General features: G+C 38.6%; 1 protein-coding gene across 2 annotated transcripts in view; it reads left to right on the forward strand.

Moving 5' to 3' along the window:
* The first annotated feature begins 410 nt into the window (after positions 1–410).
* The window catches only part of ORC5 (origin recognition complex subunit 5), a 48,015-nt gene continuing 26,889 nt past the window's right edge, over positions 411–21,536 (forward strand). For both annotated transcript variants that reach the window (XM_080936074.1, XM_080936075.1), the window contains exons 1-8: positions 411–541; positions 2,362–2,454; positions 4,954–5,154; positions 9,175–9,249; positions 12,845–12,956; positions 15,679–15,809; positions 20,395–20,443; positions 20,525–20,615. In XM_080936074.1, the coding sequence (XP_080792200.1) occupies positions 470–541; positions 2,362–2,454; positions 4,954–5,154; positions 9,175–9,249; positions 12,845–12,956; positions 15,679–15,809; positions 20,395–20,443; positions 20,525–20,615 (824 nt within the window). In that variant the 5' untranslated portion in view covers positions 411–469. The remainder of the gene's footprint in view (positions 542–2,361; positions 2,455–4,953; positions 5,155–9,174; positions 9,250–12,844; positions 12,957–15,678; positions 15,810–20,394; positions 20,444–20,524; positions 20,616–21,536) is intronic.

Genomic DNA, 21,536 nt, shown 5'->3' on the forward strand with positions numbered 1-21,536 from the left:
ACAAACAAACAAACAAAAAAAAAAAAATCATTCTTATTCAGTCCCACGGAGTTCCCATTGTCCACGTGCTCGCAAGAGGAAAGCTTCGTTTTTTAAAGAATACTCGTTTCTCTCGGTCCTTTTACATGTCCGGCTTTCTGGGGGGAACTGAAGCCACCAAACGTGGGCGGCGAGACGCCCTTAGGACGCCTCCCTGCCTTTCAGCGTGTCCTTCGGATATTTAGCCTGGAAGCACAGGTTAGAGCGCAGACCGACACCAAGCGCCGACCACTGAGAACCGCTGCGGGGAGACTAGAGAGGCCCACGTTGTCGCGCGGCTCGTGACGTCACTTGAGCGCGACGGCTCCTCCCCCAGCACAGGCTTCTGGCCGGAAAGCTTGCAGTTACCTTACGTAAACTACTCGGAGAAAACCAGCGCCGGGCTGACTGGCGGCCAACTGCTCCGTACTATCAGGCGGTGCCCGCCAAAATGTCTCACTTGGAGAGCATGGTGCTCTGTCGAGAGGCCCAAGTGTCCACTTTGCAGTCCCTGTTTGGAGAGGTATTGTAGTCAGACTGCTTCCCGAATTCCCGGGACGAACGCCTCGATTTGTTCAGTCTGGGGTGGGGGGATTACTGTGTGAATTCTTACGTTAAGATGTAGGTGCTGTAGGACTGTCCCACACTTAGCCGAAGAAACTTTTCAGTCCATTTCAAAGGAGACTGCAGAGGAACATCTGGCCTGCTCTATAGGACGTTGGCTAGGAAGTGGCCCTTTTACTTGGACCATTCTTTGGAGATTATGTGAGCCCTAAATAGCGACTGCAAATTGTTACCGAACAGGGTTTAGTTAGGAAGTCTGTTTGCAGTGTTTATTCAACGGAAGTTCGTCTTATAGATCGAGTCAAATACAGAGCGGTGACTGGCTTCAAGGCCATTTAGGGTAACGCAGTGTTCTAGGCTTTAAATTCCTGCAGCTTTTATAGAATTATAAAAGCCAGGAGAGGTCTCGTTTGGGTTGCCATCCTCTGCCTACCAGATGAGATGCTTTAGAAATGAACACACCTAGGGATTACTTTTCATAGGTGTAGCGTTCATTTTCTCATTTGTCCTGCATTGTACTCACTAATTAGAATTAATTGCACTTGGAGCTTATCTGGAAGATGAGTAAATTCAAATAGCCATTTAGTGTTTGCTTTTAAATGTACTTTAATCCAGCAGAGTTTTGGATGTGAGTCTGAGGTGACAGGTGAAATATTCCAGGACAAGTACTTCCCTCCATCTGAAAGGAATCATGTTAGTTAATTCCAGAAGTCAACTGCATCTAGTTTCTATAACTAGTTTCCAGTTATAATGCTTTCAGTTTTAGTTACCTGTACTTTTGAAATATATACTTGTTTATGCTCTGCACATCCCTTCATTGGACTGGATAAACCCAGATTAATCAAAAGTACTCAAAAAGAGGAGTATTTTTATTAGTAAATAAAGACAGGAAGTGCTGATTTAGCAGTGGATCACAGCAAAGGTTTCACCAGTGTAAGAGTTCATTTTAACTCTTGGTAATGTAAAAAGTTGTTAAAAGGGGAACTTGCTGGTTGGTTTTGTCCTCAGCTTGACACACTTAAAGTTATCTTGGAAGAAAGAACCTAATTGGAAAAAAAAGAATACCTCCGATAGTCTGCAGCCATGTCTGTGGGGGCGTTTTCTTGATTAATGATTAATGTGGGAAGGCCCCGCCCACCGGGGGGGTGGTGCCACCCCTGGGAATTGGTCTGGGTGGTAATGAAAGCAAGCTGAAAAAATCAATAAGATACTTTCCTCCATGGCCTCTGCTTCCAGGTTCTTGCCTCGAATCTTGAAACTTTCCTTCATGATGAACAATAACTGTAAGCTGAAGTAACCCCTTTCCTCCCCAGGTTGCTTTTGATCATACTATTGATCACAGCAATAGAAGGCTGTTAGGGCAGGGGATCTATATTAGGCACCAAATAGTAGAAAGAGACAAGGGTGATAGGATTCCAAAACAGCAGATATCATCTAGCTCTGGAAAAGAAAAAAAACTGTTGAAGATTGTCATGAGCTTCCTTTTTGCTTATGAAATATCTTAAATTACTTTTAAATTTATGGCTCCCCATTAGATTTTGAATCCGTCAGAGTTTACCCTGTCTTGGTATCTCAGCTGCTCAGTAGCGTATGATTTTACAAGATAATTCCATAAGGGAAGGCACTTAAAGTTGAATTTAAGTTAATTTATATGTATATACTACACCACTGATATAACTTGGATTTAGGATTATACATTACCAATAAAATTTTTGTACAAGTTGGTAAATGTTCATTTCTGGTTTCATGCAGACAGAAACCTTTTCTTTTCTTTGCTAGAGACATCATTTCAGCTTTCCATCCATCTTTATTTATGGACATACTGCCAGTGGGAAGACCTATGTAACACAAACACTGTTGAAAACTTTAGAGGTAAGAATAACCCTAACCCTGATGTTAATGGACCTTTTATTCCTAGGTTGAATAATGAATGAGTGAATCTAGATAACTTATTCCAGTTTACCTTTCTCTACAGCATCATCTACATAAAGCATTTTTGCCCACATTTTGATGGAATACTTTCAATGAGTATAAATGTCAAAACCTATTAGTTATTAAATAATCTGAACCTTGATATTAAAACATTTCAAAGTGAGGCAAAATTTTCTCTTTTGTTGCCCGGTAGTTGGATACACAAGTAATAGCTTCTTTTTAAAATACTAGGATTTGCTTTTTAACATGGTAAAATGTTTCTTTTTCACTTTCTATTTGTAATATTGATTCTGATAATTCTGATTTTTACACGTGTAAAACTGTACATAGTTTTCATATTTCCTTTGTGAATGACTGAGTTTTCTCATACTCTTTTCTTATCCTTACCCATGCAGTAAGAATCTAATAACCACATCCCACTTTGAAGTCATGACTTTGTATTCACTCTTGTCCATTGCTACCTCAGTTTCACATACCATTGTTTTCTCCAAGGATTTCTGCATGTTTCCTGCTTACAGTTTCTTCTCCATCCTGTAACTATTCCTTGTAGACTCATACTCCTCTTCTGGATTCACCACCCAGTGCCTTCTCTATTGCAAAGGAGGGCAAGTAGAGGCAGCCCTTGGGATTGTTATGTTAGCTCATGGAAAATGAATTATAGTTCAGGATTATAAGCAGTTATAAATAATTTTAGATGCTATGTATGAATATTACCATATACCTGTTTATGTCCTAAGCCAGCAGTAAGCAATATCTATTTGGGCAGGTATGGCTGTGATCTGCAGCAAGTATGTACACAGAAACAGATGTGCAAGCCACAGCTTCAGGTTGAAAGTTCTGGTCTAACCTTAGCTCTGAGGATGCAGGTTTAAGATGGCCTGCTGAGTTGCTCTGTATAGCTCCTGCTTTGCCCTATGTTGCTCCCACTCCTTGGATGACTTTCCTCTACTTACCTGTTCTCCTCCTAGTATCCTCTCGATTGACAAATGTTTATTGAGCCAGTTTCCTTCTTCTACTTCTCTGGGAAGTGCTTTGAAACGTCCAATGCTACGTTAAAATGGACCCATTTTGTGGCTTTAGCACTTTTAGCTTTATTATATCTCAATATTTAGTCTTAACTGTGATAGTGTGTGTGAATATTTGTGTCGGTGTGGGTTGTTTTCCTGGATGTAATTTTTTAATATATTGTTCCTGTAAGCACAGTGCTTGGCACATTTTAAGGTTTAGATATTAGTCTTTGATCCCTAAGAACAACTGGCATTTTAAATACGCAGGTGCCTGAGTTTCTATCTGACTTCAGAATCTGAGTGCACAAGGCCTTTGATTTGTATATTTAAAACTTGCATTTGAAAACTTATATATGAAGCATCCAGAAGATAATTGTTGGATAAAAGCATGAAGGGATGTATTAAGTTTTTAATACTTTATTGTTTTTGCAATCAATCAGTGTAAGAAAGGATTATTTCTGCTTCTGTTATTGATACCCAAATATATGTATGCTTAGGAAAAAAATGCTGTTATTTGAGTCAAAAATAGCACAGAAACAAGCAAGATACTTATTCTGAATAGACATGAGTGTTCTACACAAGAAAGTGAGTACGAAAGCAAACATTGAGGTCCTTTCCTAGAAAATAAGTGTAATATACTAGTAAGTAGACGTCTCTAGTAGATCTCTGTCTCTCTCTCTCTCTCTCGCTCTCGCTCTCTCCCTCTCTTTTTACAGTTGGGCTTCAGTAACGCATGCATCAGGTTTGAACCAATACAAGTTAGCGTGGGCTCCGAGTAAGAGGGCCTGCCAGTCTATGAAGAGTTCTGTAGTTTTGCTTTTATTTCTTTTTCTAGAAAAACATTAGACACATAATGAGTTACAGAGCTTGATCACATCCCTGCTAGATTACAGTTGGTAGTAAAGTACTCACTAGGAATTTTAACAATCAAAAGTAGTTTTGTTTCTTTATAATAATATTTTGAGAGAAAAATATAGTTTGGGTGCTAGAGGAAAACAAAAATCTCAAATCACTGAAGTGAGTTTAAGGAAGGGACTATCTACAAAGGCTGAGGAAGTTTCAAGGGACTCAAGAAGGGACAGTGGCTTTTATCACCCCCAGACCTCAAGGAACCTTATAGACTCACTGTTGCCAAAACTCAGCAAGACTAGCTGCCTTACAAAAGATGTACCCAGCTGGGGTGCTGGCCTTTGCAGAATGTCAACACTTAAATACTGAGCTGCTTCTCTACAGCTCAGCTTCAGCCCCCAGCTGCTCCTTCCCGAGACTTCTCCAACCAGGACCTGATGCTGCACTTTCCATGGTCAGGTTCCTGGGGCATAGGAACATAGAGAGCAGTAGGTGTAGATCAGACGAGATTAGCGTCTGTCCAAAAGAAACTCTGTGGTATATGTTTTGCTTTCTAGTAACTGTTTTGTTGTTTTCTTTTCAGCTTCCACATGCCTTTGTGAATTGTGTTGAATGTTTTACTTCAAGGCTACTTTTGGAACAAATTTTAAACAAGCTGAGTCATCTTAATTCTTCAGAGGCAGGATGTTCTACAGAAATGACCTGTGAAACATTTAATGACTTTGTTCGGTTGTTTAAGCAAGTGACCAGTGCTGAACATCTCAAGGATCAGACTGTATATATTGTAAGTAATTTAATATGGTTGTGTCATCTTTAATTTGAGAATTGCAATAGATATACTTTCATATATTTATTTTGACTCTTATTTTGTGTAGTGCTCTGTGGAAGATGCTTTTGTGATACAAAAATGTGACAGAGCTGCTGTTAAAAAGGGTGCTTTGCCTAACAGAAGAGTTATAACACATTCCCATAAGACAGCATGCAGACTGTAGTAAGTGGTAGTCATGGCATGCCAAGTACTGTTCCTGATCCTGTGCAGCTTCACGAGTGGTAAGACTTGAGACACACCAAAGAGAATGAATCGGGCTATTAGTTACTCTGCTCATTGCTGGGACCAAGCACCAAACAAAGGCAGCTTCAGGGAGGACAGGTTGGATTCAGTTTAATGGTCCAACATGGAGACTTTATTGTGGAGTGGTGAATGTGTAAAGCTGTGTAAAGCTGAGAGACTGGATTAGGTTACGTACAGGTAGCTATCATGCAGATGAGTCTTGGACCTGAGTCCTGTGGCATTGCATGAGTTTATGTGAACATTCCAGTGCTCAGAGAATGAGAGATAAGAAGGAGCAGATATGAAGACTGAGAAGTTAGCAGTGTGCTAAGTCTACACACCAGATTACATCTGTAGCTCAGGCTTTAATAGCAACAATAAAAACAGAAGGAATCTGCTTTCAATGTGGAGAGACAGGACACTGAAGAAATGAATACCCACAAGTCTCCCTTCTCATAAAAGATCTAATGTCCCTAAGACAGTCTGTCCCCAGTGTCACAGAGATTTCCAAAGGCTCCTCCCTCCACCTGTGGTGACTGGCCAGGGGCAGTAGTACCAGGAACATAAATAGAAATTTTCCTCTGGAGCAGAAAAGGGGAGCAAGGCAGAGCCTGAAGCTGACCCTCTTTTAGAGGAAGAAGGGTAGAGTGCCTCAACGCCTGTAACAAAAGGGTCTCATCCAAACGGGGCTTTTTAACAGGTATTGTTCTGTGGTAATATATAGCACTTGGTCTGGGTGGCCCCAAGCCTCATAAACTAAACCTTTACCCTGTAAATGATGGCGGGATGGAAAGTCCCCTCCTCAGGCCATAGGGAGGGCATTTATTCCTGCAAAAGTTTGTGTGGACAAACAACCAGACCTGAGTCTTCTGTGACTTAAAATGGTTTAGAACCAGGCTCAGTGGGGTGCTCTGTGCCTGTCCCACCTTAGGAATCAGAAAAATCTGCAGGAGAGGACAAAAAACACAAACAGAATACACACAGACAGACACAATTCCCAGGAAAACCAACAGGCTGTCTGAAACGGCCCATAGACCCATAGCCAATACAGAATCTAGATGAGAACTAGGAAGTTATTCTGCTTATGGTAAGAGGTTAGGATCGTCCTCCGTTGCCAGTATATGAGTCTGTTTTGTCCCTCTCGGCCTCTAGATTAAACCTAAAACAGAAACATAGATTAACTCAAAACAGAAACAGATAAACAAGACAGAAGACAGCCAGGCGCCTGGACTTACCATTCGATGGGAAAAACACTACTATTTAGGTCAGGGGTTGTCTCCAGCGAATCCCAGACAAGACCCAAATATAAGGGTCTATGGTTTGATAAAGAATGATACCCAAGATTTAAATAGTATGCAGATTCAGGGTGTTTTATTCTGTAGAAGTTCAGCATGTTGGGATCTCACGTTACCAAGATAGACAACCAAGGGAGCTTGTAGGTCCTACTTAAAGTGTATTAAGGGAATTTCAGGGTGGGAGAGCTTTTTCTTATTCTATCTCTAGGCATTTCAGAGCCATTACTGGGGCATAAGAAATGGAAGCAGGTTTTTTTTTTCCCCTAGTAACTGACTTTTCTGGGCTTGCCTGGATTTGGCCTGTTCTTAAGCCTAGTCTCTTAAACTGCCAGTTTGAAACCTGTCACAGAGTCAGCCTATTCCTTTCAATTAGTTTTAAGGCCTATTTTTGAGGAGGAAACTATATTCCAAGCTTGGTCAGAACTTGTGGCTGAAGAAGTCATAGGCCCAAAGGGAGAACCTGTTATTGTTTCTTTGCTAAATGGACATAATATCAAACTGCCTTTTAAGTACTTGCCTTTATGCAGATAGGTTAGTACAGTTCATTATAAAAAGTGTCCCTAAATAGGACATCTGTATCATAATGCCACCATATAAGGCTCAGAGAACAATGGAATTGAGGGGAGAGATATTGTTAGAGCCAGAGGTTAGGAAAGTCAGGGATAAAGCAGTGTCTTCTGGATATAACAGCCATTGAAATCATGAACTAATAGCATCTTTAATTGCCTGCACAGTATTAAGCCAGTCTGCATTCTGTCATGGATGAGGGAGGTACTCATTAGGTCACTGTCCCTAATTGAGGAGGTAATGGCAGTTGATGCCTGCTAAGGGAGGAAGAGTTTGTTTTCTTCAAGGCTGTGGCCCCTGGTAGGTTGCCCATGCTCCAGTGAATGGCCTCACAGTCATGAGCAATAGACAGCACTAACTGGACTCAGTTATTTAAAAGGAACAAGAGAAAACAAATATGAAGTTTTGCAGGACATGGGTAGCTGGCCGTCCAGGAGGAGTTTGAGAAGTGTGGGAAGCCATGGTGAAAATACATTGTGTACATGTACCAAGTTCTCAAAGAATTAACTTGGAAACTTTTAATGAGTGAAATGAATATAAACATTAAATAAGTTGTTAAAAATCATGGAACTCTAATTTATTGGTTATCTTGAGAATGTAATTTACTGCACTACACTGTAGGCAAGTAATATCCCCAAGAAGAGATCAGGTCCTAATTTCTGAGCCTTGAAATACTACTTCACTTGGAAAAAGAGTCTTCACACATGAAGTTAAGTGAAGGATCTTAAGGTGCAGAGATTGATCCAGATTGTCTGGGAGGAAAGAAGACTAATCCTAAATGTCGGTAATAAGAGGATCAGGATACTTGAGCGCACTGTAGAGTGGACAGGACAAGACTGTAAAAGCTGTAGCAGATCAATCAGAAGTTGGAGGATATTGTCTTTAAGAGTGGAATGTCATAGGTAGCATGCCACAGCATTCTAGGACCACAGCCATCTGGACCAGGCTACCAGAAGCTGGAAAGGGCAGGAAATGAATTCTCTCCAGGAGCCACTGGAATTATCATTGTGATGCTCAGTGAGAGAGAGGGTCTTTAAGGTTTTCACTTTTAAGAGCTGTGAAAAAATACATTTTAAGCCTTTAGGTCTGTAGTAATAAAACAAAAACAGCACAAACGCAAAAAAAAATTAGTAATTGGGAAGATCAAGTATTTTTCCTTTTGTCCTCACACATTCATGAATCTTTAATCACCCATGATACTAATGCCACTTTTTGGGACAGTATGGAGAAATTTGCATATCATCATTACATTTTTAAGTGTGTGATACTGTGGCTGGTTATATGTTTAATTTAAAAGAACACCCCATGGCCTCAGTAGTCAGTCTTCATAGTTGTTACTGTGACCAAACTCCTCACCATTTGCTGTTATATAATGTGATGTCATCCGTAAGTGTTGACTGTCTATATCTACTGTCTGTGTTTTAGAAGAAAGTTATAGCAGACACAAGTGTTATAGCACTGAACCAAACTCCATCTTTGAGTTATCCAGCAGTTTGAACATTACATGCTATGTGTAGCTGTAACGTTTAATGGAGAAAACCGTTGTCTTTCTTGGCTAATAAACACTTGCAGGGTGTGGTTTGGTTTGAGTGGGAATGGGGTTAGTACTTTACACCGTGTGTCGGGTAGAACAGTTAGAGAACAGCCTTTGAAACACAGCAGTGACATGTTTTTTCTTTGAATATTTACATTAAAATATGCTAATAATCTTTTTTAACTAAATCTGTTTAAATTTTTTTTTACAAATAATAGCCCTTTGGAAGTAAATCCAAATTTACTTTAAAAAGTTACAACCTCTCTTTGTAAGTATAGATTTTTAAAATCATACAATGTGTCGTGCTCTATAAAATAGATTATGAATTGATTTCCATGTAGACATCTTTTTTTAAAGGTTCTGGATAAAGCTGAATATCTAAGAGATATGGAAGCGAATCTTTTGCCTGGGTTTCTTCGGCTGCAGGAGTTGGTGAGTAGTCGGTGAGAGTGGCTGTCCCCCGCGTGGTCAGGTCTGCTCCTGCCCAGTGTGCTGTCCTGTCCTGTTTCTCTGAAATGACTACAGGTCAGCTTTCCATAGTAATAGTAACTGATAGACTCACTAAGTTAGTTTAGCTTTGCATTTTTAGTTATAAACCTAAGTTTTATCTGTTAAATTATTTTAAGTGCTCACTCTTAATGAGAGAGGCATAGACATTGGAGTCTACAATAATTAGTAAATATGCTTTCATTTAAATCTTCCAAAGTCATGGTGTGTTTATTCTGATTATCTGGATTTCTGTCCAGCAGCCATTCGGCGTCACCATGGAACTCTCCCCTTTACTGGTGTTGTCACTGAACAGTTTTAACACAGCTGTCATTGTCATGGCCTAAGGCAGAAATAGCAGGAAAGATTTAATAAGCCTATGCATCAGATTACAGAGTAATTATCATAGGGGAAAAGCACAAACATTTGAATAATTTGAAAAAAAAATGCTGGGAGAATTGAGTCTTTACCAGTGTCTGTATAGGAATGCTAGATTCCGAACAGTTATGCATATTTCTGTTGGGATTTTATTCACAAACAGCAGGGAGCTAGCTAAGCAGACAAGTACTATTTATTCTTTTACTTAAGAGTAATTTAAATTTTGTGGTTGCTTTATGTGTTTAGTTTGGTTTTATTATCTGTGGGTTGAACCACATAGATTGTACTTCCTAGTTGTATGCTTGTTTGTGTGAAAGTGTTAAGTATAACAGTGTCCTGAGAACCAGGGCACAGTCTTCCCCCTTGAAAGTTACACGCAGTTTCCAAACATGAGAAAGTGCTTGTTGTAGTTTCTGTTCAGTTGCAGTGATAGAACAGTAACCGTGGTGAGAAAGGGTTTATACGCTCTACAGTTCCACAAGAGATACTGTCCCTTGTGGGGAGGGTATGACAGCAGGAATATGAGGCCAGCCTGGCAGTTAGGAAGCCAGATTTCATCCCTGTAGAGGAAGGAAGGGGAGAGAAAAAGAAACATTAAGCAGGGTCTTAAAGCTCACCCAGTAGCATTTCCTTACTTCCTCCTGTAAGGCTCTGCCCTAAAGGTTCCATCACCTTCCCAACTGCAGGCCAACGGAGGGCCGACCATTTGTTCAAATACATGAGCCTGTTATTGCAGATGATTCTGAGTCAGATGATTGCAATGCCAAAAGTTGAAGAGGCTTCCAAGTGCCACTGAAACCATTGTCTCCCAGAGAGACAGTGGTTTTCACCTGGTTCATGGTTGGGTTCTCCTGAGGGTCACCTTTAGGAAGGAGTGGGGGAGGAGGGTAGGGTAGGTAGCAGTCTAGGAGGTACGTGTGGGGTCAGTACAGTAGTGAGGCACCTGCCTGGGTTTGGACCTTTGTTCATTTTGTTAGTTTTTGTGGCTTCCATTCGTGTCATAGAGGCTTTTTACCCACTGTGTAATGGTGTTCAGGTGACCTTGGCGGTATTAGAGCTTTCACTCGTGTCTCTTGGTTTTAACTACAGAAACTATTTGGAAAAAATTTAAGGCTAACTTAATAAACATTTCCTGTTTTTGTTTTTTACATTTAGTATCTGAGTCAAAGGGAATTTAAATTATAATAAGCCCATTGTATACTATTTTTAAGATGAACAGTTGAAAATATGACCCTTTTAAAGGCATTGATCTTGTTCTTGTCAGCTTCTCCACACTTGTTTGGCTGGTTTTATAAATGCCTCTGACCTGGCAAGAAGGTTCAGTGTTAGGAGCACTTGCCACCAAGCCTAATGACCCACCATGAATGTGGATAGAGCATGCTTTTGAAGCCTAAATAAGATCAGAATTATTTTTTTAAAAAAATCAATGAATTTCTATGAAAGCATTTGAAGAGTCCTTTCTTTGGGGTCTGGTGGAGAGCTCAGTACCTTGGCATTGCATTTGTGAGAAATAAGTCTTTCCTGAGGGGGTTCCCTGCTGTTAGAAGATGAGAATGAATCCAGTGCAGATTGGCTTCACCAAGCAGGTGAGACTCTAGTGAGTCTCAAGCCAGGCTCTCATTGTCAGCACAGTTAATACACAGTGTAATACACAGGACAACTTGAGGAAAGGCTTCCAGGAAACAGTAGGTCCCGTCAGTCTAAGTCCAGATGCACAATAAAGGCTAAGGTGTGATGACTACAAAGTACACGTGACCATGAGGGTGGGCTCTATAGCTAACAGGCTTAGGATGTAGTGTGGTCTCTCACAGAAAGCTCAGAGACCACAGACTGATCTCCCCTGAGGATGGATGGTCTAGGGAGGGAAGCATCTGATAAACAGTCTGAGGAAATAGTGTGAGGCCTGCCTCTATAGCAAAGGGTGGGTGAGCTATGCCTCTGTAAAAGGTCACCAGGATATTAATAAAAACCACTCTCAACTTTCTGGATGGAATGCAGATATTGATTTATATCTTCTCCACTGAGGTGAAACTGCTGTATGGTAAATGGTGATTTTCTGTACAAGGACCTCTCCACCCCCAATATCTTCTTTTCTCTTATAAAGATGATCATTTTTATGGAATTATTAATTCATAAATTCAACTGTTTTTGTTAGTCAAGGAATTACTCCTTTCTTTCTGTCATGGACTTACTTTTTAGATCACACTGACCTTGAGAGATCCACCTGCTTCTGCCTCCTGAGATTAAAGGTGTGTGCCATCATACACTGCAGAGTTACTTTTCTAAGTAATACATGCTAGGGACACACTTGCTAGGAATCAAATAGTAAATCATCACAAAAGTAATACAATTTGTATGAGATATGGGTCCTAAGAATACTTGTAGATACCACATTGCATTGTTAGCATCAAGGATGCCAAAAGGATATGGGAAATAAATCTTGTGAGTGTGCAGATAAATCTTCCTGACATGCACAGGCATTTGGGGCCATCTGTTAAAGGACAATGGACATGTTCTGCTTCAGTTCCCTTTTGGTATAGTAAATGTAATTTTTAAACATATTTCAAAAGATACCTCTTTTAGCATCAGTGATTTGGGGGGATACTATTAGTATAGGTGTTTGTATTTTTACTGTGTAATAACCATTAGTTTTTCTTAATAATTTGAAAACAAACAGAAAACTTTAATATTTCTAAGTAATCCGAAGTTATACAATATGGCAGATCTCCTTTGACCCAGCTGTGTTTCTCTTCTCTGCGTTGCTGTAGCTATTTTAATAATGGACAAGGCTAAATTTTCTTTTTCTGTTGTTAATTGATTGAAAGCCTGTGATTTTTAAAAATCTCATAGGAAGATTTTGTCTTAATTTTTCCAACAGAAGTGTTTCGTAATATCTACCAAATAAGTTCTGTGCAACTGCCCTAGTGTTCATGAATAACTGAAATGTTGATTAATGTACAGTTTTATGGAAATCCCAAGCAATTATGTATGAAAATTTACAAATGGTGAGCTCTCTGATTAGGTTTTCTAAATATGGTTTATTAATATGCAAATAACTTGTTACGTATATTAAGCTTTGCTGAATAGTTGAAGATGAATCCAAAGGGAATTACTGCCCTGGGTTTGTTAAATACTAAGTTATTTTTCTTCCTGTTATTTATAGACTGACAGAAATGTGACTGTTATCTTTCTCAGTGAGATTATTTGGGAAAAATTTCGTCCAACTACTGGATGCTTTGAACCATTTGTCTTATATTTTCCTGACTATAGCATAGGTAAGTTTTAATTGTTTGAACAAATAATTCTTGTTAAGATTTTTGTCCAAATGTTCTGCTGTAGTATATTTAGACTGTTTGTTGCCAGTCTCAAATAAAATGCTTATATTTCTGCATTTATAGAAATTTGATTTTTGAACTGTTAAGGAGACTACTCTCATAATGAGCAGGTTTTTTGTGTTAATAGTGTGCTTTCAACAGCTTTAATTTATATAATATACATATGTATGTATGTATACTGTGATTATAACATCCACACAAATAAGAAGCATGCTAGACTAGTAACATACATTAGAATTGGGAAGAAATCTTTATTATATACTTGGATTAAGTTCCACGTGACTATATCTTGATTCTATACATTTTATTAGTCATTGCTGTAACTATTACTCTAAGAAAAGCTAGTTCTCTTGTCTATTTTTTTTGGGGGGGGGTCAATTTTATAGGTTCTAATAGTTTTTCTCTTTGGAAGAACACAGCACTTCCATATTGTTTGGTAGCCTTTTGGATGGTTGAATTTCAAGCCATTGCTATACAGAGAGGATCCCTCTGACTCTGGTGACAGCTGTGAGACATAAATAAGGTGGTGTAGCTGTGAGGAAATAGCATCCCATGGCCTCGGCCTGGGTGACACTGTCCCTCTCATCTAGTGAGCTACAGACCTTCACTGCCGAGAGCAACACATTTTTGCTTGTTTTCACAAGAACAGAAAAGCCAAGTAACACCTCCTGCTTTAGCTAATTAACTGTTTTTTATTTAGAGGAATTCAAAATAGATGAAGACCTTATTTTCAATAGCTTCTCATCCATAGAAATCACAAAATAAGAGAAAAATGTGGGAAGACTAGGAAAGAGAGGCATAAATCAAAGGATACAATATTGTAGTTTTTTTTAAGATATAAAGTATGGATGATATTTCAGGACAAAATCTAGCAGTATTTGTAGTGTTGTAGTGTGGGAAAATAGACCTGTTAACTGTATAATGAATGGAGCCATTTTACATGTTTATTATGTGTTTTAAGACCTATTTAAGCATAGCATAAATACTGTAATCATAAATTTTCTATTAAAAATGATGCATTAATTGGCAAACCAAATTATTGGCAGCAGAAGCATTAGTGGTTAATGGTACCCTGCTATATTAACTTGGTAGGTGTGATGTCTTTAAGATCTGGGTTTTGAGGATGCCTCCTTTCTAGTTACAGTTAGGCGCTTTATGTACTATGTCTGGTTAGAAAACCCAATTGATCCAGGTATGGTGGGGCACAACTTCAGCCCCAACACTTGGGAGGCAGAAGCGTACCACTTTCTGAATTCAAGGCCGGTCTGGTTTATCTAGAGAGTTTCAAGACAGCCAAGGGTACATACACCAAGAGATGCTAGTGGGAGGGAGAGAAGGAGGGAGGGAGGGAGGGAACACAAATTGGGTTGATGGTAGGACTGACCTGTTTTATTATTCCAGGGCTAATTTTAGCTTTTTCTGATACCACAGCCTTTTTATTGCTTTTTGTTTGATGTTTGAGAATATTTATCCACAGTTAATTGTTCGTTACAGAAAAGTTCTGTCTATGCTAGGGTGGCTTTTCTTTCTGTGATAGATCATGCCCTAGAGGCAAAACTATAGGACACTCAGGCTAATCAAATTTTTTTTCTTTGTGTGCTATCCAAGTAGTTCAGAGTTTGTTAGGCATGGTTTTCATTACTTTGAGTAATTTAGGCTATTAGGTTAGACATGACTTGGATACTTTAGATCTTACTTATTTTGTATGTAGTCTACACTCAAGCAACTGGTTATTTTTATAGCAATTCACTGAGAATTTTGATTCTTGGAGTATTCCTCATGGCTGAAATAGCTCAGTGGCAATATCTGAATTATTTCTACTGAAAATACTTCCAGATAACAAATACTGTAGTTTGGTTTGGTTTTTAATTCATCCAACAATCTATTCTTCAATTGTTTGACCCAGTTTGACAGATTTTGTCAGTTCCATTGAAACTCTCTTCCAGGAATTGGTGCAGAAATCACAGGTTAAAGGCTCTGTCTCTCAGAGCTGCTTCCCCTACAAGTACTGACTTCTCAAAGCTGTACACTGTAGAGCTCACAGAACTCAAGAAAGTGCTGGACTTTCTTTCTTACTACTGTCCTTACTGCTGTCAGATCGTCAAAGATTGAAAAACTAAAAGCAGACATGAACAATTGTATGAAAAAAACGCAGCACTGAGGTTTAAGGGGGTTCCAGCATAGAGGCTCCTGGTGCCACCCAGCATGTGGGTTCACTGGTCAGTCTGTGCTCTATCCTTGAGTTTTCGTGGAGCCCCTTTTATATAGGTCCAGTTAACTAAATCATCGCCCACTGGGGATGAACTTGGCCTTCTTCCTAAAGGCTAAGAAGTAGGAGCCCTAGCAACTGCTGTCACCTGTAAGCTATTTAGAGGCCTAGTCAAGTCACCTCGTTAGTGTAAGCTCGAGTATGTTTAGAAGGGACATAGTGGGAGATGCTTAACCCATTTATGAGGTTTTGTGCCAGGAAGAAAAAGAAATACAAATTATTTTATCACAAAATTACACTTTTCTAATTAGCAGCCACTTTATCCTTCTTAATAACTTTCGGGCATAAATGTTTGTTGTTGTTGTTTTTTAAAACATTTATAAAATTCTGGAGCCTAGTGATTGTGGTTCTGTGGTGCTGATCATTTAAGTTAGTTTTTTGTCCTCTGAACAGGGAACCTTCAAAAGATCCTGTCTCACGATCATCCTCCAGAGTATTCAGCTGATTTTTACGCTGCTTACATTAATATTCTCCTTGGAGTTTTCTACACTGTCTGTCGAGATCTGAAAGAGCTCAGACACCTGGTGAGTGAACATTTTGTGTGTGCATGCACACATACACAGGTCTCATACACAAGCAATATATGTATGTGTATATCCTTTAGAAAATTTTAAGACAAGCTAGAAGCTGAGAATATGTTTCAGAAATTTGGAAAAGACATTTTGAGACTAATGTATCTTAAAGGGATTGATGTCTGTGGGTTAGTACCTGCTTAAAGCTGACAAGGAAATTGTATTCGTTGTTATATACCTTTTCATTATTATGAATGTGTCCTGTGTGTGCATATGTGTGTAGGATGTGCTCACAGAGGCTTGAGGAGGCTGTTAGGTGTCCTGCTCTAGCACTTCCCACGTTTCTGAGGCAGAGAGCCTCACAGAACCTGGTGCTCACATTTTTCTGCTAGGCTGGCAGTGAGGAAGCCCCAGGGAGCCTCTGTCTCCACCCTCATTACTGGGTTACAGGTGTGTGCATTTGGCTTATTATGAAGGTGCTAGCATTCAAACTTTAAAAATCCAAGTGCTTTTAATTACTAAATCATTTCAGTTGCAGAAACTACAGAAATCCATTAAAATAAAATGAAAAATAGCAGGAAGATATAATAACTTAAGCAATTTGGTATCTAATTGCTAATTTTTGTAACACATTTCTCCAGGTTTTATTTGTGTAGTGATTAGTCTGGGAGCTTATCATTTGAGTATGGCAAGAAGCTTTAATTGTAGATTTTCATCGGCCATTTATCTGAAAAAAGACTGGAATAGTTGTTGGTACTTCGCTAGACCATGCCAACTTTTCCATTTCATTACTTGGTTTTGGAGTTGTGAAAGGAGGGAGGCAAAGCTGTCTGGTTCTCTTTAGGAAGCTTCAGTGAAGGGGCTGCAGAAGGTGACTCACTGAGGGATGAAGGTGACCCCCGGGCCTTCCGGCCAAGCAGTCTAGCATCGAGAGACCCTGTCTCAACAGACAGACAAAAACTTCCAGCTAATATTTAAGACTATCTCTGGGGTTGAAAATTCTTAGAAGGAACCTGTGTCTGTAGGTACTAATTAACCGACGTTTCAGCAGCTATGGAGCGTTTGAAATGTCCAGAACCTAATTACAACCTCTCTTGGGCCCATAGAATGTTCATTCCTTGACCCCCATACCCACCCGACTGTCTCAGACCTAACATCCAACTGTAGATAAAAACCTTTTTGGAATAAATTAACAAACTAATTTTTCACCAAATAAAAGGTCAAATTTGCTGCCTATGCCATAACCACCACTTAATGTTCCTACCAGAGTACTCTAAAAGTGCTTTGCTTTCTAACTTCTTTGTTTTGTTACTATAACCTCATTAAAATGGTTACACGTTGAACATGGAATCTGGGGTAAGGATGTTCACTCATATTTGGCTCCAGAATAAACTGCTTCTATATTCCCTTAGAGTGAAAGCTGTGTATTTGTGTTGACATCTTCATGTGATTAAAAAATAGTATTGTAATCAAGACCGAAAAAGTTACTTTCAAGTAAGAAATTCTATATTGCTTAGTGCATTTTTCTTTGTTTTATTCTTTTTCTTTCTTTGCTCTTCAGAGCAAAGTGCTTAAAAGAATTTAATGTGTATTTAAATCTATGTGTCAGACAGAGCACAGGGAAAGATGATCATTTCAAGTTGTGTTCACCTTTACTGTGATTTCGGAAACTTTAGATTCCTGGATCCTTCTGGTTTACATGTAGGTTCTAAGCATCTTAATTGAGAAAAAAAGCAAGCTGCCACTCAAGGTCAGCAGCTGCCCTCCAGAAGCTGAATGTTTTCTGGAGCCCTGGCACTCAAGGGAAGGATGGTAAAGAGACAGAGAGGCCTTTGTGGGAGTGGACGGGTGTGAAGCAGATCCTCCTTTGTCTCCTGGGAGACAACCTGTGTGCCGCTCCTGAGCCCAGGAGTCTGTGTAGAAGGGAAAGATATCTATTTAAATATGGTAGGTTTTTTAAATTCCTTTGGACATTACTGAAGGTTAATTTTTAATAACAGCACAACTTTTCTGAATATCACATTCATCAGCTTGAGTTGTGCTTTAAATCTTTATCCACTGCTAACCAATGTACAGAGAGCTCTTGTGCATTGAAAAGGTTGTACAAAAGTCTTCTAACTCTTCTCCATATCCACAACATAAAGGAGTCAAGACATTTATTTTTCATCAGAGGCATACTGTTACTTGTTTCAAAGTTTATAAATAGCACATTTCTTGAAAATACATAAACAACCTACATAAACTTATTTTCAAACATCTTTTTGTGCTTTTTAGTCTGCTTTAAGAATCATTCTTCATGTAAGTATATTTTGGAGGCTCCTTATACAGGCAGCAGAGACAGAAGAAAATAAAGTGCTATTCTGAATATTCATTTAGATTTGCTTTCTCTGACAGTGCATTTGGGAGTCCAAAATATTAATTATAATCATTAGAAAAGCCAGCTAACGAGATGATTTTTATACTCATGTAAATACCAAACACAGAATAGCCTACTTTTTTAACTTTAGTTTTGCATATTTTTAGAACGTGTTATACATTTAAATTCTCCAAATCTCCAAATAAAAATCTGAATGATTAGAAATCACTCAGAGGTAGCTGAATTGTTTAGAAGTTAGCATTCTTTTCAAATGCAACACTAGTGTCTGCTTCAGCTGCCTTGGTTTCTTTGTCCCTTTGGCTAGTGGGAAGAGCTAGTAGCTTAGTGGCTTAAGAGGATATCAAAATAAGTCCTTGGTGAAATGACCAGCTTTTAAAATGTTGTTCTCCACTGTATTCGATGGTGTTGATATTTGCTGAAATAACTTTATAAGATAATGAAAGTATTCAGTAGTTTTTAATTTTATTTTACAAAATTGAAAACAGAATTTATAGAAAAGTTTCAAGTTCAGAAAAAAAATCTTAGCTCTTGATTTCTCAAACCATTTGAGAGTTACTGGATTACCATATGCTCAGATCACCTCACAGATTCATAAAGTCTAGGTAAATAGGATCCTGTGTGCTTATAGGCTGCTGTTTCCTCGGCTGCCAGGTGGCATACTAAAATTGTACTTTCAACAGGTAGCATGCTTCTCCTCAATAAAGTTCCTCACTTTTTCTATTTATTGATGAAGCTAGTAAGAATGTTTTAAACTTGACTACTGGTTGGGGACACATGAGGGGTGTGTACTGAGGGTAGAAATTCGTAATATAAAAGCAGTCTAAAACTCTGCTTGGATTTGGAGCAGCTCTTTTGTTTTTACTAGCAGCCTTATTTGTTTTTCTTAGAAACTGCTTAAGGTACTGGTGTGTTCTAATTTCTATTAGGCTGTAGTAATCTGTAGTGATTTGAATGAGAATGGCTTTTATAGGCTCACAGATTTGAAGATTTTGTCTTTAGTTGGTAGAGCTATTTGGGAAAGGGTTAGGAGGTGTGGTCGTCACTAGGGAGGGGCTTTTCGGTTCTAAAAGGGCACTTCATTTTGAGTTATCTCTCTCTGCCTCCTACTAGCAAATAAGGATCTAAGCTCTCAGCCACCACTCCAGTGCCATGCCCACCAAGCCTGCTGCCATGCTCCCTCCATGGTGACCATGGACTAAACCTCAGCAAAGAAGAGCCCCAATTTAAGTGCTTTCTTCTCTATGTTGCTTTGATTATGGTGCTTTGTCACATTAATAGAAAATTAACTAAGACAAAAATCTTAATACAAAGTAGAAATTTGCTGATACTGGAGGAATAAATGTAGGAGAAATGGGCATGAAGCTGGAGAGCAGCAAAGAGTGGCTGGGCTGTTAGCTGGCTTTGTCGTCATGATGCCTTAGTAATTATGTTCTGTGCTTAGGGCTGAAAATCTAAAATTAAGGCAAGAAATTGGCTGAGGCAAATAGCTCTCTTTTATTTTTCTCTCTGAAGTTAATTTTAGTGCTTAATATTGTCCTCTGAATTTGAATTTGCACAGCTGTATCATGTCTGTCTCTTCTCTAGGCTCTATTACTAAATCATTTCATCATAAAATACTTACAGTCAAATTAATGTTAATAAATACCGCCTCAGTGTGTAAGCATACCCACACAGTTTACCAATTTACTAAAACTAAATTTCAGTAACATTTAAAACTTGTAAGTAGTCACGAATAGTTAATCCTTCTCATATGTCTTAATGCATAGAATTTCTAGAGACATTGTTAAAACATGTAATAGATTCTTGGGTATTATGTTCCAATTGATGTAGCATGCTTGAGATAGTGCCAAGAACTCGTATGTGCATCAACCAGTGCGAACACTTTAAATCATCCTTAATTAGGTGATGCTTAATTTATGATGGTGTTCACATGCTGGAAAATAGCAGTTAATAGTCTGGCCTTGATCTTTTTATTAAATATCATTATGACTAAGAGTACAAATTATGCCTTGCTATTTTATGAGCCTAATGTTTTATGTAGGACTTAGCCAATAGCATGTTTGCTATGCTACTACCATTATTGATATTATTGTTTTATAAAATTACACTTGGCTTAAATTGAATTTAAATAAAATTGCATAATTTGTAATAAATTTATATGAAAAGGTTTCTAATTATAATTGTTTCTTGCTTTTTGTCTTCTCTCTTTTAAATTCATAGGCAGTGCTTAATTTCCCCAAATACTGTGAGCCTGTTGTTAAAGGAGAAGGTAACTAACTATAATTATTAATATTTCATGTGAGAAAAATTATACAAGACTTGAACTGTTGAAATTCTCTCCTGGGAGTAGCAGGTGAACGTGATACTCGCAAACTGTGGAGAAATATTGAACCTCATCTGAAGAAGGCAATGCAGACCGTTTATCTCAGGGAGATCTCAAGGTAACTGTGTGTTTACATGTTAAATATCACTTATCCAGAGTGCTAAGACTAGAACTGTCACAGGCAGCTGGTGTTTGGGTTTTGTTTTTGAATACTTGTATAGAATTTACTGATTAAGTTCTCTTATCCAAAATCTAAACTCCAGAATACTTTAAATTTCTGAGCTACTTAAACTTTATATCTAATCTACGCAAACTTCATATAAAACCAACATATACATGTTTTCCTTTCCTTCTTCACATTCGTATAATAGAAAGAGAAGATTCGGCATATATAATAGGTACTCATGGAGACAGGAAATAGTGGGTAGTTATAAAACTCCAGCACCACAGTAAAGCAAACATCTGGGAAATAAAAGAAGATGCTTTTCTGCACCGGAAGTGTTCACAGTCCCAGATTATCCAAAATGGTCAATTCAGAGACTACTTGTCTGCTGCATTCTCGTAAGTTACCACAACTTTACAGATGAGAGTGTCAGAAGTCCAGAGACAGTCCTCGGTCTTACCTGCTTACAGCATCTGGTAGCTGCTGTCATCAGATGTGGCTTTCCACTGCATCTTTAAGTCAGCGCTCAAGTGTAGTCTCCTCTCTGGACTTTGAATAATCCATAGAAATTCCCATCTCAGAATCTGACTCAGTTACACTGCTAAGGCATTTTTCTCATGTAAAGCAACATAATTACTTTTAACTTCTTTGAAAGAAACACTGTTAAGTCTTCTATTGAGACTTGGAAACTGTTAAAGTAAAAAATATAAGAAAAACATCTTTAGAGTTCTAAACAAAAAGTCACTTACAAAAGAAAGTTAATAAAACTTGCAAATTGATCAGCATTTTTGAGAAATCCAAAGAGAAGTGAAGCCAAAATATTTGTATTTTCAACTTGTCCCTCAAGTAGTAAAGCTGTAGAGAGCAGAGTTAAAC

Source organism: Micromys minutus (assembly GCF_963924665.1).
Source record: "Micromys minutus genome assembly, chromosome: 23".
Taxonomy (NCBI): Eukaryota; Metazoa; Chordata; class Mammalia; order Rodentia; family Muridae; genus Micromys; species Micromys minutus.